The 15,107-nt window shown below is 46.4% G+C and overlaps 1 protein-coding gene across 1 annotated transcript; it reads left to right on the top strand.

The window, feature by feature from the left end:
* The first annotated feature begins 1,641 nt into the window (after positions 1–1,641).
* On the top strand, positions 1,642–14,743 carry zeb2a (zinc finger E-box binding homeobox 2a). The gene is made up of 9 exons (XM_044019671.1): positions 1,642–1,920; positions 2,082–2,198; positions 9,662–9,805; positions 9,958–10,152; positions 10,219–10,376; positions 10,559–10,667; positions 10,776–12,574; positions 12,836–13,013; positions 13,214–14,743. The coding sequence occupies exons 2-9, from the start codon at positions 2,126–2,128 to the stop codon at positions 13,753–13,755; spliced, it is 3,198 nt and encodes a 1,065-aa protein (XP_043875606.1). The 5' UTR covers positions 1,642–1,920; positions 2,082–2,125; the 3' UTR covers positions 13,756–14,743.
* Positions 14,744–15,107: the final 364 nt, after the last annotated feature.

The raw sequence follows: 15,107 nt of genomic DNA, 5'->3' as shown, positions 1-15,107 counted from the left end.
TAATGTTTATGTCAATAAACGGACAGAAGGATTTAAGAGTGATGATAGTCCTCATGTCCTCTGTGTCTCGGTGTCCTCAGCGGTGGTGGGGGTTTGATCCCCGGCCACAGGAAGTTTGGCAGCAGCTCGATGTTTATTAATATTTTTGAAAGACTTAGAAAATCTACTTCCTGTCAAAGACGGTTGCCATGGTGTCTGAGAGCTGACACAGCACTGCATGTGTGTGTGAGTAAGTGTATATGAGTGTTTGTCTGTGTGTGTGTAAAATGAAGCAGACTGTGTGACAGATGATGTGTTTGTTGTCTCACTTTAAATCTCACTATTTGTGTTTGTGCAGGAATCTGAAGGTTATTAAAAAGAGCAGGTGAGTGTGTGTGTGTGTGTGTGTCAGAGAGAGCGAGAGAGAGAGAGAGAGAGAGAGAGCGGGACAGACTGTCTCTCACTCTGAAGACTCTTGGGTTGAGACTCAGGTAAAGACTCAGGTAAAGATTCCTGGGTAAAGAATCCATGAGTGTGTGTGTGGGGTTAGAACAGATGTTTCCTCACCCTCATGAGTTCCATCATTATTCATGGCTTCACCTCATTGTCCACAATTAGCAGAACTATGTGTGTCTGTCATGTTCAGATCCCTGAGGCCACAGTCAAAGTCCTGAATCAGACAAAAGGCTTGTCTGTTAACGGTGTCACTCCGTCCACATGTGTCCGCGGGTGCTCACATTAGCATATTGACTTGGAGGAGGGGATTTTTGAGAGTCAGTAGACAAAGGTTCCAGTAGGAGTGGTGATAATGTGTCCACTGTACAAATGATGGAATTTATGACCAAACCTCGTTTACACAAAACTCTTTCTCCAGCGCGAGAAAGAGGAGAAAGTATTTTTTAGTCTGAACAAATAGATCTACTCTGATGCTCACTGAGGCCACGTGTAACCCTAACCCAATATACACATATATATGTGTATATTTACCGTATATATACACACATATATATGTGTATATATGTATATGTATATATATATATATACACATATATATATATATGTATATATATATGTATATATATATATATACACGAGTATATACAGTGTAATCCTAATGGGAACACTGATACTGTGATGAGTGTAATATCCTTATAAACTCCCCCGATAATCCCCCCTCACACATACACACACACATTGAAATAATCCATAATCTCAGCACAGATTGCATTCACCTGAATGTGAGGTGATTTATATTTGATGTCAAATACATAAAAATATAAATCTAATATTAAACATTATTGACCGGTCTACATTTGGAGTGAGCACGTGACAGGTCACCTGCGCATGCTCTCAGGTGAAATCACCTGCTCAGGTGAACACAGTGTAACAGCCAATCACGTGCTTTGGCGCTATGTTTGTTCGTGTCTATGCAGCGCGCGCACATGGTGAACCGGCACGATCTCCTCCTCTCACCCGGAACAAAGAGTGACGATGATGATGAGGAGGAGGATGAGGAGGGGGGCTCTCCTCAACTATCCCTCTGCGTGCAGATAGGTGGCGCGTGTTGCCACAAGATCTCGCCCCTGTTTATGTTGCTGAGAAGAAACGGTGACAGGCTCCGGAGGGAGGAGCCTAACACACACACACACACACACACAGCCCGACCTGCTGCATCTGCGGGACTTACCGGGACTCACCCGGACTCACCCGGACTCACCGGGACACACCAGGACTTACCGGAACATACCGGGACTTACCGGACCGGGACTTGGCAGGTGCCCTTTTTTTTCTGGGCAGCGGGTGCAGTAGCAGTTGTCTCTGGTGGAGTTACGCACGCGCACGTGTGTGTTGGTTTTCTTTCAGGAGCCAATCAGAGCGCAACGTTCACCTGCTCTCACCTGACTCAGGTGAGAGCAGAGCTCCTGGCGCGTGCTCACACAGGTATTTACCAAAGAGAGAGAGAGAGAGAGACTGTGTGTGTGTGAGAGAGAGAGAGAGAGAGAGAGAGTGTGAAAGAGTGTGTGTGTGGTTGAGTATATGTGTGTGTTCACAGTAAAGTGGAATTTACCGTGTGTTTGTGTGTGTGTGTGTGTGTGTGTCAGGAGTGGGTCTCAGGTCCGTGCAGACCGTGCAGACTGACTGATCAATGAAGCCGGAGATCATGGCGGAGGAACATCATTACAAGAGACGTAAACAGGCCAACCCACGCAGGAAGAATGGTAACACACACACACACACTGTCTTTCACACACACACACACACAGGACAGATGGGCGAGACACATTAATAGACAGTGAGAGAGTGATCACAGGAAACTTCAGATACTGGAGCAAACTAAAGTATTTTTGTCTAAAGTGTGAATTTGTCTTAAAGGGATCATGAAAAAAATGTTTTAACAACAATTTTGAAATTTGTTTAATTAAATATTGTTTATTTAGTTTGTGTTACTCAAGAGTGCCCCCTACAGTCATCACACACCTGTCCATCATCTTCCTCCTTCTTCTTCTTCTTCTTCTTAATAATAATAATAATAATAAGAAGAAGAAAGATAACAATAATAATAATAATAATAGTAATAATGATACACAGAAGGTCACCTTACACACAAATGCAACATAAAAACAGAATAAAAGGAAATACAATTTAAAAAAAACAGTTGAGTTTTTAGTTTGGATTTGAAATGTGGGAGGAGTCTGTGATGCTGAGGTCAGGAGGGAGGAGTCTGTGATGCTGAGGTCAGCAAGGAGAAGTCTGTGAAGCTGAGGTCAGCAAGGAGGAGTCTGTGATGCTGAGGTCAGCAAGGAGGAGTCTGTGATGCTGAGGTCAGGAGGGAGGAGTCTGTGATGCTGAGGTCAGGAAGGAGGAGTCTGTGATGCTGAGGTCAGGAGGGAGGAGGATGCAGGTCAGGAAGGAGGAGTCTGTGATGCTGAGGTCAGGAGGGAGGAGTCTGTGATGAGGTCAGGAAGGAGGAGTCTGTGATGAGGTCAGGAGGGAGGAGTCTGTGGCTGAATGCTCTGCTTGGCATGGTGACGAGATGAGCAGGAGAGACAGTGAGGAAGAGGAGGAGAATCTGAGTGTGTGGGCGGGGAGGAGTGAAAATGTCTTCTTCATATTCTTCTTCTTCTTCTTCTTCATTCTCATGTCTTGGTCTTCTTGTCCTCACAAAGCTCGTCTCTGTTCCACCAACAATAGAAACTCCTCCTTCTTCATCTCCCATGATTCATCAGTGCAGTGGAATGATGTTGGTGTGAAACTCTGGTATTTGTGATGTTTCAAGGTGACTGACACACACACACGCACGCACAAACACACGCACACACACTCTCTCTCTCCTGCGGCAAGGTCGACCAAAATGGAACATTCAATAAATGGATAAAGGGGTCATGACCTCTGTGTGGGTGTATGACCCACTGACTCCACCCACATTCAGATACAGGCCACACCCACCTCTGTATGAAATCAATTCCAGATCAATGACTGCGGTATTTACCCAGCTGTCCCTGAACGTCTCGTGCAGTCCACATTAGGACCAGGTGATGAGTTCAAGGACACTTTGACAAACGTGCGTGTGGACATTCTGGAGAAAAGGTGAAGTGGTGATGCAGTGGGTGAGAGAGTGACTTAAAAACCTCTTCATAGACCATCTGATTATAAACATTAAACATGTTTGTTTGTTTGTGAATCACAATTGTGAAATAAAGCATCATCGCTTCTGACCACACCCACACTTATGACCACACCCACACTCCTCCTTTTAATCCTTCAGCGAACCAGAAGCCATTATGCCTTACGTTCCAATGACATTTTTCACTTGTCTGCCGCACGTGGGAAAAAAATGGGAAAAAAAGCTTTCAGTTTGCTTGGAATACCCTCCAAACTGAACTTAAATTGCAAGCTTTTATTTCACTGGGAGCTTTCCGAACAGAAATCCTTTGAACAGTGCCTGTGTTCTTAAATTGTTACTGTGACCACAACTCTTGCACTTTATGTTTTGTCTAGTTGTATTCTTGTATTTGTTGTTTGTATTGTAGTTGCTGCCTTCCTGTTTTTATTTAACTATGATGTGTGCTGCTGCCTTTCTTGGCCAGGTCACCCTTGTGAAAGAGATCTTGATCTCAATGGGTCTTTTATCTGGTTAAATAAAGGAGAAATAAAAAAAAAGTGTTTGTTCACTTATTATAATAATATAATAATATAATTATATAATCACGACCATGTAAAGAGCCTCGAGTTTATTACAGTTTATAAGTGATTTTGTTTAAAATGTTCAAAAAATGACAGAAGGACCAGGAACAAGACCAGGGGCAAGACCAGGAACAAGACCAGGGGCAAGACCAAGGAAAAGACCAGTAACAAGACCAGGAACAAGACCAGGGACAAGACCAGGGGCAAGACCAGGAACAAGACCAGGGGCAATTTAGTCACTTATGAGTTTTGATGAGAAATGTCTTTTATCTTACTGTAAATGTCTATACATGTATCCAACTCTTCATCCTAACTATGATTAATGAAAAATAAATAATTAAGTGTTTTTATGTAATAAATATAGTAATATAAAATGAAAAAAAACAGTTAAAAATTGCACAGATAGTGTCGGGGGGGGCGACTGCTAAATTGCTATTTGGAATTTAGCAGTCTGATGGCCAGCGGAAAGTAACTGTTCTTGAGTATGTTCTGCAGCAGATGCTGCACCAGTCCACCAGATGTCGCACTTCCTCTCTGTAGGCCAGTTCGTTGTTGTCCTGAATGAGGCCCACAACTGTTGTGTCTTCCGCATATTTTAGGATGTGGTTGGTGTTGTACCTGGGACGATAGTCGTGGGTCATCAGGGTGAACAGCACTGGACTCAGGACGCAGCCCTGTTGGGAACCGGTGCTCAGGGAGATGACACTTGAGGTATTGTTACCCACACGGTCAGACTGGGTTCTGTCTGTGAGGAAGTCCAGCAGCCAGTTGCACAGGGGGGCGTTGAGGCCCAGGGGGCCCAGTTTGTGTACCAGGTCCTGGGGGATGATCGTGTTGAATGCTGAGCTGAAGTCGAGAAACAGCATCCGCACGTGGGTGTTCTTGTCCTCCAGGTGGAGATGGCGTCCTCAGTGGAGCGGTTAGGTTGGTACGCAAACTGGAGCGGGTCGTATGATGGAGGCAGTATGGAAATGATGTGGTCCTTAACCACCCGCTCGAAGCACCTCATGATGGTCGTTGTTAGTGCAACAGGGCATTAAGTCATTAAGAATCAGAATCAGAATCAGAATCAGAAGAGCTTTATTGCCAAGTACGATTTGCACATACAAGGAATTTGTTCTGGTGTCATTGGTGCATAACAAGCATACAAAATTTTCTAAAGTGAAGGCATGTGATGGTAGGTTTCTTGGGCACTGGGATGATCGTGGCAGACTTAAAGCATGGGGGGACAATAGCCTGGATCAGTGACATGTTGAAGATGTCTGTGAGCATGCGGGCCAGCTGGTCTGCGCACTTCTTGATCAGCCGTCCTGGGATGTTATCAGGGCCAGATGCTTTCCGTGCGTTAACTTTTCTCAGGGCTCTCCGTACAGCAGTGGTTTCGAGCCTGAGTGCCTGTTCATCGAGGTGGGGGGTTGCTTTCCTCACTGGGGTGTTGTTCAGAGCTTCAAATCTCCCGAAGAATTTGTTGAGCTCATTGAGGAAGCTGATGTCGTCTCGGCAGGGTGAGGGTGTGGCTTTGTAGTTTGTGACGGTCTTGATGCCCTGCCACAGTTGTCTGGAGTTGCTGGGGTCATGGAAGAAACCTTGGACTTTCTGGCTGTGGGCGCGTTTTGCTGCCTCGATTGTCCGGTTCAGATTGGCCCTCACTGTTCTGAGTGCCACCGCTTCACCGGATTTGAAGGCAGCATTACGCTCCCTCAGGCTTGTGCGCACCTCCTTAGTCATCCAAGGTTTCTGGTTGGCCCGTGTGACTATTCTCTTTTCTACTGTGACCTCTTCCATGCACCACTGGATGTAGCCAGTCACAGATGCAGCTCCACAGATACTCCTCCACATCTGCATGTTGATTGACTGTTGCAGCCTCTCTGAACATGTCTCAGTCAGTGCACTCAAAACAGTCCTGCAGTGCAGACATAGATCCCTCAGGCCACACTCTCACCTTCTTCACAGCAGACTTTTCTCTGGTGAGCAGGGGCCGATATGCTGGAATTAGCATCACAGAGAGATGGTCTGAGGAGCCGATGTGGGGGCAGGGGGCTGCTCTGAAGGCCTTCTTGATGTTGGTGTAGACTAAGTCCAGTGTGTTTTCCCCTCTGGTAGCAAAATCCACATGCTGATGGAATTTTGGAAGGACAGTCTTCATCTTCGCTTGCTTGTATAATATACACAGCAACAATGGTGACGGTGGTGAATTCCCTGGGCAGGTAGAAGGGTCTGCATCTCACAATCACAAACGCAATGTCCACAGAGCAATGGCTGGAGACCAGGGTAGCGTTGTTACACCAGCTGTTATTAGTGTAGATGCAGATCCACCCTTGGCATTCACCCCACCCTCTGCGACTGGCTCCTTGACTTCCTGACTGGCAGACCCCAGACTGTCAGGATTGGCAATAAAACATCAGCCAGCATCATCACAAACATTGGCACTCCACAAGGATGTGTCCTCAGCCCCATCCTCTACACCCTGTTCACACATGACTGTGTCGCCTCCCATAAAGACAACATCATCCTGAAGTTTGCTGACGACACTGCACTGATAGGATGCATCACTGCGGCGGACGAAGCGGCCTACAGGACGGAGGTGGACAGTCTGGTTTCTTGGTGCGAGGACAACAACCTCACCCTAAACACAGACAAGACGAAGGAGATGATAGTGGACATGAGGAAGGAGAGGAGACCTCACCAACCACTGTTAATCCGGGATCTTGAAGTGGAACGGGTGAGCAGCTTTAAGTACCTCGGGGTCCACATCACTGAGGACTTCACATGGACCACCAACACAACACAGCTGCTCAAGAAAGCACAGCAACGGTTGTATTTTCTGAGGAGGCTGAGGAAGTTTGGCATGTCGACAAAGATCCTCAGCAACTTCTACAGCTGTGTCGTGGAGAGCAGTCTGACCAACTGCATCAGCGCGTGGTACGGCAGCACTACAGCCATGGACCGCAAACGCCTGCAGAGAGTGGTAAAGACAGCTGAGAGGATCACCAGGTCCCCACTGCCCTCACTGCACAGCATCTACCACCGCAGAGTCCACAGGAGAGCTGCCACCATCATCAAAGACAGCACCCACCCACAACATGGACTGTTTACACTCCTGCCCTCAGGACGGAGGTACAGGAGTGCCAAATGCAGGACAACCCGTCTAAAGAACTCTTTTTACCCCACTGCCATCAGAAACCTCAACAGCTGAACGGGACTACAATAATCCTGTCACCTGGTTACACTGTCACTTTAATCTGTTACAGTCACTTTAAAACCTGAAACATGTCACTTTAAATCTGTGTTCACTTTATGTACAGTTCTTATTTTTACACTTATTTTATGCATATATGTTATTTTAGTCTCTTTGTAATATTTATATTTTTCTTATGTATATTTATACTTTTTTTACAAAAGCATCTCTTTTTTACTTTTTACTTTATGCTGGTGTTTTTGAGTGGACAGCAAAGTAAGAATTTCATTGTACAGGGAAACGTGTTTCTTTACTGTGCATATGACAATAAACACTTTGAATCTTGAATCTTGAGATTCCACCCCCTCGGGTTTTACCTGTGAGAACGTGACTCCTGTCGGCTCTGAATGTTGTTAGCCCGTCCAGGCTAATGGCTGCTTCAGGGACAGATGAGTTTAGCCACGTCTCCGTGAAAATGAGGATGCAGCAGTTTCTTGTTTCCCTTTTGGTGGTTAAGTCCAGCTTCAGATAGTCCAGTTGGCTTTCCATCAAGCGTATGTTGGCGAGCAGGATGGAGGGAAGCGGCGATCAGAACGGATTAGCTTTTAGCTTAGCTGTAAGTCCGCCGTGACAACCGCGCTTCTGTTTCCTCCTGCACCGCCTCCGGTGTCTCCGTGGGCGGTCTGTGCTGGTGGGAGACTCCACTGCTTTGTAAGCCGCTGGGTCCGACTGGTGTAGCAGACCTAGGCTTTGTAGTGTGATCTGCGTCTCTAAATGTACGTAGTCGGAAAGACTGAATTTGCAAAAACTAAGCATGACCTGACGGTCATATACCGTTTGTGTTCTGTTCCGCTGAGCAGAATTAAGCGATGTATTGGCTATTTTACCGGGAGCCGAAGCAGCCGCTGCCGTACAGGGCGCCACCATCTTGTTTTATTAAAGGGAACATATTATACCCTATTTCCCCCATTAAAATAGTTCCCTGGTGTCCTAATGAACATGTCTGTGACATGCCTTGGTCAAAATACCATAAGGATGAAGCATCATAGCAGTTCAATAACCCTGCTAAACCCGCCCCTTTCAGAACGCTCGGTTTTCATGCATGGTCCTTTTATATGTAAATATATGCATATATGCGGTGGCAAATATAGTGAGACAGGAACAAGGTGATGCCAGAACGAGTGAAGGAGGAGCCAAGGGTTAAAAGATGGAAGCTGAAAACTTGGGAAAAGCTCTTGGAGGTGGTGAGGAGGTGTTTGGTGTTTCCTCAGGAAACCTGGTCCCAAGGTGTGATTGACAGTGAAGATATCAGGAGTAAAGGGAAGAGAGAGACCGTGGAAACTGTGTGTGTGAAGTCACAACAGGATTAGCTGCTATGTCAGTGATTCATGTGCATAGTTAAGCTAACATCATCAATCAATACATTGTGTGTGTGTGTGAGAGAGAGAGAGAGATCAGGTCAATCAATGTAACAGCCTAAAGCTTGATAACATCTGATGATGATGATGTTGTCTGTTTCCTGTTACATTGTTTTGACTTCAGTTTGACACAGTGTGACCTGTTACATTACATGTCATGTCATGTCATTTAGCAGACACTTTTATCCAAAGCGAATTACAAGGGAATTGAGTACAAACTGCCAGGGGTGGAGTTGAACTTGCGACCATGATGTCTTTAGCACACGGGGTACAGGTCTTAACCACTGAGCTACCCCCACCCAGGGGTGTTCACTCTGTGACTGTTGTCCTGTTACAACATCACACACACACACACATACACACAGATAGCATTATGGGATTATTGATGATAGATTATTGATGATGTCCACATCATCCATATTTGGTGAAGACCCAGTGATGTTAAAAGCTTGAACTGATCTCCAAGGAGACCTTAGTGTTGACTGGGGTCACATGATGACGAGTACCATGAAGAGAGGGAGAAGTCTTAGAGAAAGTGAAGTGATAAATATTGGGGATGTTCTTCATCATCATCCTCACACGCCCCACCCCTACACAAAAGTTAAGGGTGAACATGTGAGTGAAAACTGCTGACCTCAGCGTTTCTGTTCCTGTTGTTGACCTTAAAGAGACAGTCAGCGATTTCAGATCCTTAAACGTGTTCCAGGAACACACTGTGTGTGGTTAAGTTTAGTGTTAGTTATTAACTGGTAACCCTGTCCCTAGTAAACCTCTTTCACACCTGGACTAAGGTAAGCAGAGTCAGAACTGGTCTTTGTCCTACAGAACAGCTCCAGTTCACTGACATGTGACACGTTGCCGTTGTGTTGTCATGGTAACACAAGGCTGTTGTGTGTTGTAGTGTTGAACTATGAGAAGTTGATCGAGACGAGTTCTGAGACGGAGGAGGACGATGGGATGTTTGTGCCGGAGGAGGTGGGCGTGGTCACTGTGGGGGCGTCATCCTGCAATAACAGCTGGACACTCAGAGACAATGACAACACTGGTGAGATATGTACACACACACACACACACACACACAAAAACAAACCTTATTTCCATGGAAACAAGGCTGTAACAGTGTTTTCTACACATGATAGTAACGTGTTACCATCGTGTCAAACATGTTACGTTCATGTTTTCGTTTCCTGTGCTCAGTGCGGCAAATGGACGACGTCTCCAAACTAGACGAGTTTTTCTGCAAGCATAAACCGGACCTTGGCGACAGTCGCCTGGAAACCGTGGCTGAATACCTGCAGCGCAGCGGCACTGCCGTCATTTACCCAGAAGCCCCGGAGGAAGTGACGAGACTGAGCGCGCCCGACGTCATCAGTCAGGACGAGAGCGAACACGGTGAGAAAAACATCATCAGAATCACAATAAACACACTTATTGAACTCTGACCTTTGACCTCTGCAGATGATTTCGCTCAGCTGCTCACATGTCCGTACTGCGACCGCAGCTACAAGCGGCTGACTTCGCTACAGGAACACGTCAAATATCATCACGACAAAAACCAGATCAACTGTTCGCAACTGGAGCGTCACATGACCCTGGAGAAACCTACCAGAGGGCAGGTAAGACCCACCCCCCACTTAGTTAAGTGACTCAGACTCATAAGACTTCACTTAAATGTGTTGTTATACATATACACTAAGAAGATTCTTTGACTTACAGTTAGACACACTTTGTTTCTTTTTTATGGACTTTGGTGTGAATGGTTGAACCCAACAAACTGTCACTCAGTTAACCACCACAGGTACCATCACACAGTGAAGACAATGGAAACAGGAAGTTCAAATGTTGTGAATGTGGAAAAGCTTTTAAATACAAACATCACTTGAAGGAGCATCTACGTATTCACAGTGGTGAGACACACACACACACATATTTGGTTTGGAAATATTTTTTAAGGTAAGGTTAACTCTTACTTTGAAAACCATGGTGTCTGATCTTGACTTCCTGTTGTTTCACAGGTGAAAAACCATACGAATGCTCCAACTGTAAGAAGCGTTTTTCGCACTCGGGTTCATACAGTTCACACATCAGCAGTAAGAAATGTATCGGCCTTTTTGCCGTCAACAGGCGTATGCACAATGGAAACAACAGCAAACCTGGCTCCTCCCCCAGCTCCCCAACCTCATCATCAGGAAGACCCACCCTCACCCAGCTCCGCCACAAACTAAAGCACAAGCGATTATTTGGACCTCCAGATCAGCAGGGTCATCCTAGTGTCAAATCCAAACAGATGGACGTCAGCGAGTACCAGCTGCTCATGGCCTCTCAGCACGGGTTTGGAGGACCTGCGGTCTACCTTAATGGCTGCAGCAGGAGCATCCACATCTCCTCCCACAGACCCCTTCAAGACCTGAGCGGTATAGGACTAGAGCTCCCTCTGCTGGGCTATGCAGGAACTCTGGGGAATAATCTGAGTGAGGTTCAGAAGGTGCTTCAGATTGTGGACAACACTGTGTGTCAGCAAAAGATGGACTGGAATTCAGAGGAGATCTCCAGGCTGCGAGCGTACATGAAGGAGCTAGGCACACAGATAGATGACCAGAAGGTGGCGCTGGGTGGTTTCCATGGCAACACTCTGGAGATGGACAGCAAGGTCAAGGGTCTGATTGACGATGCAAAGAAACCAGTGGAAGTCAAAAAGGAGAAACCAAATCACTCAGCTAACCTGAGCAGGGAGGAGAACCACCGACTGCTTTTCTCCTGCCAGTACTGCAACCAGGCATTTCCTGGACCCATCCCACTGCACCAACACGAGCGCTACCTGTGCAACATGAATGAGGAGATCAAAGCTGTCCTGCCACCAGGTGATGGCAGCACCACGTCCTCTGAGCCTCCTGGCAATGAGCAGGCACTCAGCCCCATCAACTGCTTCAAAGACTACATGTCCGTACCAAAGGCACAATTCACTATGAACGCTGAGCTGAACTCTGAGGAGCTGCTGAAAGTTTCCAGCACTGTCGGTCTTCCTCAGGAGTTTGTGAAGGAGTGGTTCTCCCAGTGGAACCACCATGGTGGCAGGAAAACACTGCTGCTTCCTGACCTCAAGCAGAGCATGAGCCAATCACATCTGTCACTTCCTGATGTAGATTCACACGGACGTTTTGCTGGCATTGACACTTTGCACCGACTCAACAATGGTCACCACTTTTCAGCCAACAGGCAGACGACAGACGAACAAGCACTCGACCCACAGGTGGACCAGCTGAGGAGAGACACGCCTTCACCTCTCAACCTTTCCTCCACATCCTCCAAAACCTCTCAGAGCAGCTTTTACACCCCAAATATCCTCATGTCTGAGGACGCTCACAGGGAAATACCACTGGATCTGTCACTGCCCAAATCCACAGTGACTCAGAGGCTCATGGTAGAGAAGCAACCCAGAGCCAACGGTTGTATCTTTGAGTACAGCACTGAACATGGGACTGCACCCATAGACCTGATTAGCATCAAGACAGAAGTCCTGGGCTCTGATGGCAGAGCATCCTCTCTCCAACAGCTGGAGGAAAGCTCCAATTCAATCTTTGGGATAAACCCCTTCGCTGGTGGTCCTATCTACACCTCACGACAGCCACACAGTGCTTTTCCTCCACCCACCTTAATGTCTCCAGCCCAGGCCACTGTCCCGGGCCTCAGACCCTTCCCCAGCCTGGAACCCATGAGCTTCCTGCCCCAGATGGCCTACACCTACTCCACAGGTGCCGCCACCTTCGCTGACCTGCAGCAGTGGAGGAAGTACCAAAAGAAACCAGGTTTCCAGGTAAAAGCTTCAGATTCAGACTCTGATTCCTGATTGTCCCGTTGTCCTGATGGTAAATAAACATCTGGACAAGTCTTTTTAATAGAAACTGTAATTTCCTGTTTACACTTTTGTTTATGATTTATTAATAGACCACACCCTCTTTGTGTGTGTCTCCTGGATGAAAGGCCTTTACCTTTAAGCTCTCTCCAGATCTTGGAAACGTGTGGGGATCAACAGGTGTGGGATTAACAGACGAGTGTGTGTGTGTGTGTGTGTCAGAGTGAGCTGCTGGATGGACAGTCCGGGGGGACGGAGGTGGACTTCCTGTCCAGCCTGGACGACCTGACAGACAGGAAGAAGATGAAGAAGACTGAAAGTGGTATGTACGCGTGTGACGTGTGCGACAAAACATTCCAGAAGACCAGTTCCCTCCTCAGACACAAATATGAACACACAGGTATATAAACTGTATATATATATATATATATATATATATATATATATATGATGTTTTTGTGTCCCTGTCCTCATCTCTCATGTCCTCATGTCCTGTCTTTCTTTTCTTTACTTTGAGTCTCAGCTTTCACACTCTGTGTTTGTGATTCTATACTATCTGGCGTCCTGACCCTCAGTCATCCCTCTTTTGTGTCTCTGCAGGTAAACGTCCTCACCAATGTCAGATCTGTAAAAAGGCTTTTAAACACAAACATCATCTCATCGAACACTCACGTCTTCACTCTGGAGAAAAACCGTATCAGTGCGACAAGTGCGGCAAACGCTTCTCACACTCAGGCTCGTACTCGCAGCACATGAACCATCGCTACTCCTACTGCAAGAGGGAGGCAGAGGAGCGACAGGAGCAGGAGGAGCGTCAGAAGCGGGAGGAGCATCAGGAGTGTCAGGAGCGGGAGGGGCACCAGGAGCGTCAGGAGCAACAGGAGCCGGAGGAGCCGGAGGAGCGACAGGAGTGTCAGGAGCGGGACAAAGGAGGAGGAGGAGATGTGATGGTAGAAGACATGGAGACCACTGAGCTGCTGATGAGGACTTCGTACCTGCAAGAACTGGTCACATTCAGATACTCTGACCCTGATGCGACCCTGAGGGACAGCAGAGAGGGAGGAGGTGGACAGGAGGACACTGAAGGAGACAGTGAGATGTTTGAGGAGGTGACAGATAGATCGGAGCCAAGTTTAAGGTAAGAGACGAGGAGGAGGAGGAGGACGAGGACGAAGGCAACAGTAGGGGCCAGAAGGACATGATGAAAGACAAAGACAGTGAAGACACGCTGCTGCTGATGGACTGAAAATATCAATCCATAAGAGGCGAGGCCAGTGTGATGGGGGCGGAGTTACATTTGTAATAAGTCAAACTAATTTCATCCACTAAAACAAATAGTTAGGATTTTATTTGTATTTTTTAAAGGTAATCATGGTTTGTGCTAATGCTAGCTCAGATTGATGCTAGTTTGCGTCATGCTGAACTCATGCTAACATTAGCATGAGTTCATGCTAAATTCTGGGTTTTGATCTAATGGGATGCTAACCGCTACCTGCTGCTAGCCTTAGTCATGTGATCAGGCCATAGGAATTAGAGTAAAAGAAATGATGCTAACAGTTAGCTCAGTGATACATGTAGGTGTTTGACGGTGATGTTGTTGTTGTTTGGTGAAACCTGTTGACAAAAAACACAAATAAACGGTCGCTAAACTGTTTTAGTTTCAATGCATTTAAGGTTAAGGTTAACCCCAACGAGCAACACGAGCAACGCGAGCAACATGAGCAAAGCAATAAACCCACATTCAGGTTTTGAACCCTTCAAAGAGGACGAGCAGCGTGTCAGTGTGTATTGTTACTGTGACAGTCACTGTATGTTATTGTAATTATAGATCATTCAGTGTTTGGACTGTTCCATTGGGGCGGGGGGTTAAAGATGTACAGGTGCTACTAAGTTCTTCGAAACACGACAGAAAAGAAACTTCCTGTTATTGTGTTTACTGTGTTTGTTTGTTTTGATCTTGAGCTTCCTGCTGTTTTCTACGGAGCCCATCGAAAAAAAAAAAACTAAACCTATCTGGTGCGCACAAGATACTTTCTGGTTCCGCTAGTTTTTAGTTTTAGATTATCTGCTTGCCAGGCAACGAAATTTCGTTGCCAGTTTTCGCTGCTGTGTTTTCTGTGCAATGACAAATAAAAGTCTTAGTCTAAGTCTAAGAAAGTATCTCGTGCGCACCAGAAAGTATTGTATTAAGATATGACGTATTTATAGTTTGGCAGCGACGGTATCGGAGGTGATCAGTGCGTACAGTGTGTAGGGCAGAGCAGCGTTACCTCGGCTTGTACTGATGAAATGATCCGCTGACATCGCTGTCATTAGATCCTTGGTGTGATCGATAGATTTGTTGTTGACCCGGTATTTTTTAATGTACTTTGAATGTCAGCTGAGATACCGGCACAGAACCCCACACACACACACACACACACACACAATCCTCCTGTGGACATACATATACATACCCTGCACTGCTGTAATATATCTATTTTCCACATGGTAC

The sequence above is a fragment of the Solea senegalensis genome, linkage group LG2 (assembly GCF_019176455.1).
Source record: "Solea senegalensis isolate Sse05_10M linkage group LG2, IFAPA_SoseM_1, whole genome shotgun sequence".
Lineage (NCBI taxonomy): Eukaryota > Metazoa > Chordata > Actinopteri > Pleuronectiformes > Soleidae > Solea > Solea senegalensis.
The sequence above is the reverse complement of the archived record's forward strand: the minus strand, read 5'-3'. Positions and strand labels throughout refer to the sequence as shown.

Coding starts and splice junctions, on each gene's coding strand:
- zeb2a (XM_044019671.1), top strand. CDS start 2,126: ATGAAGCCGGAGATCATGGCGGAGGAACATCATTACAAGAGACGTAAA. Junction 2,199..9,661: donor CAACCCACGCAGGAAGAATG/GTAACACACACA, acceptor TGTGTGTTGTAG/TGTTGAACTATGAGAAGTTG. Junction 10,668..10,775: donor GCATCTACGTATTCACAGTG/GTGAGACACACA, acceptor GTTGTTTCACAG/GTGAAAAACCATACGAATGC.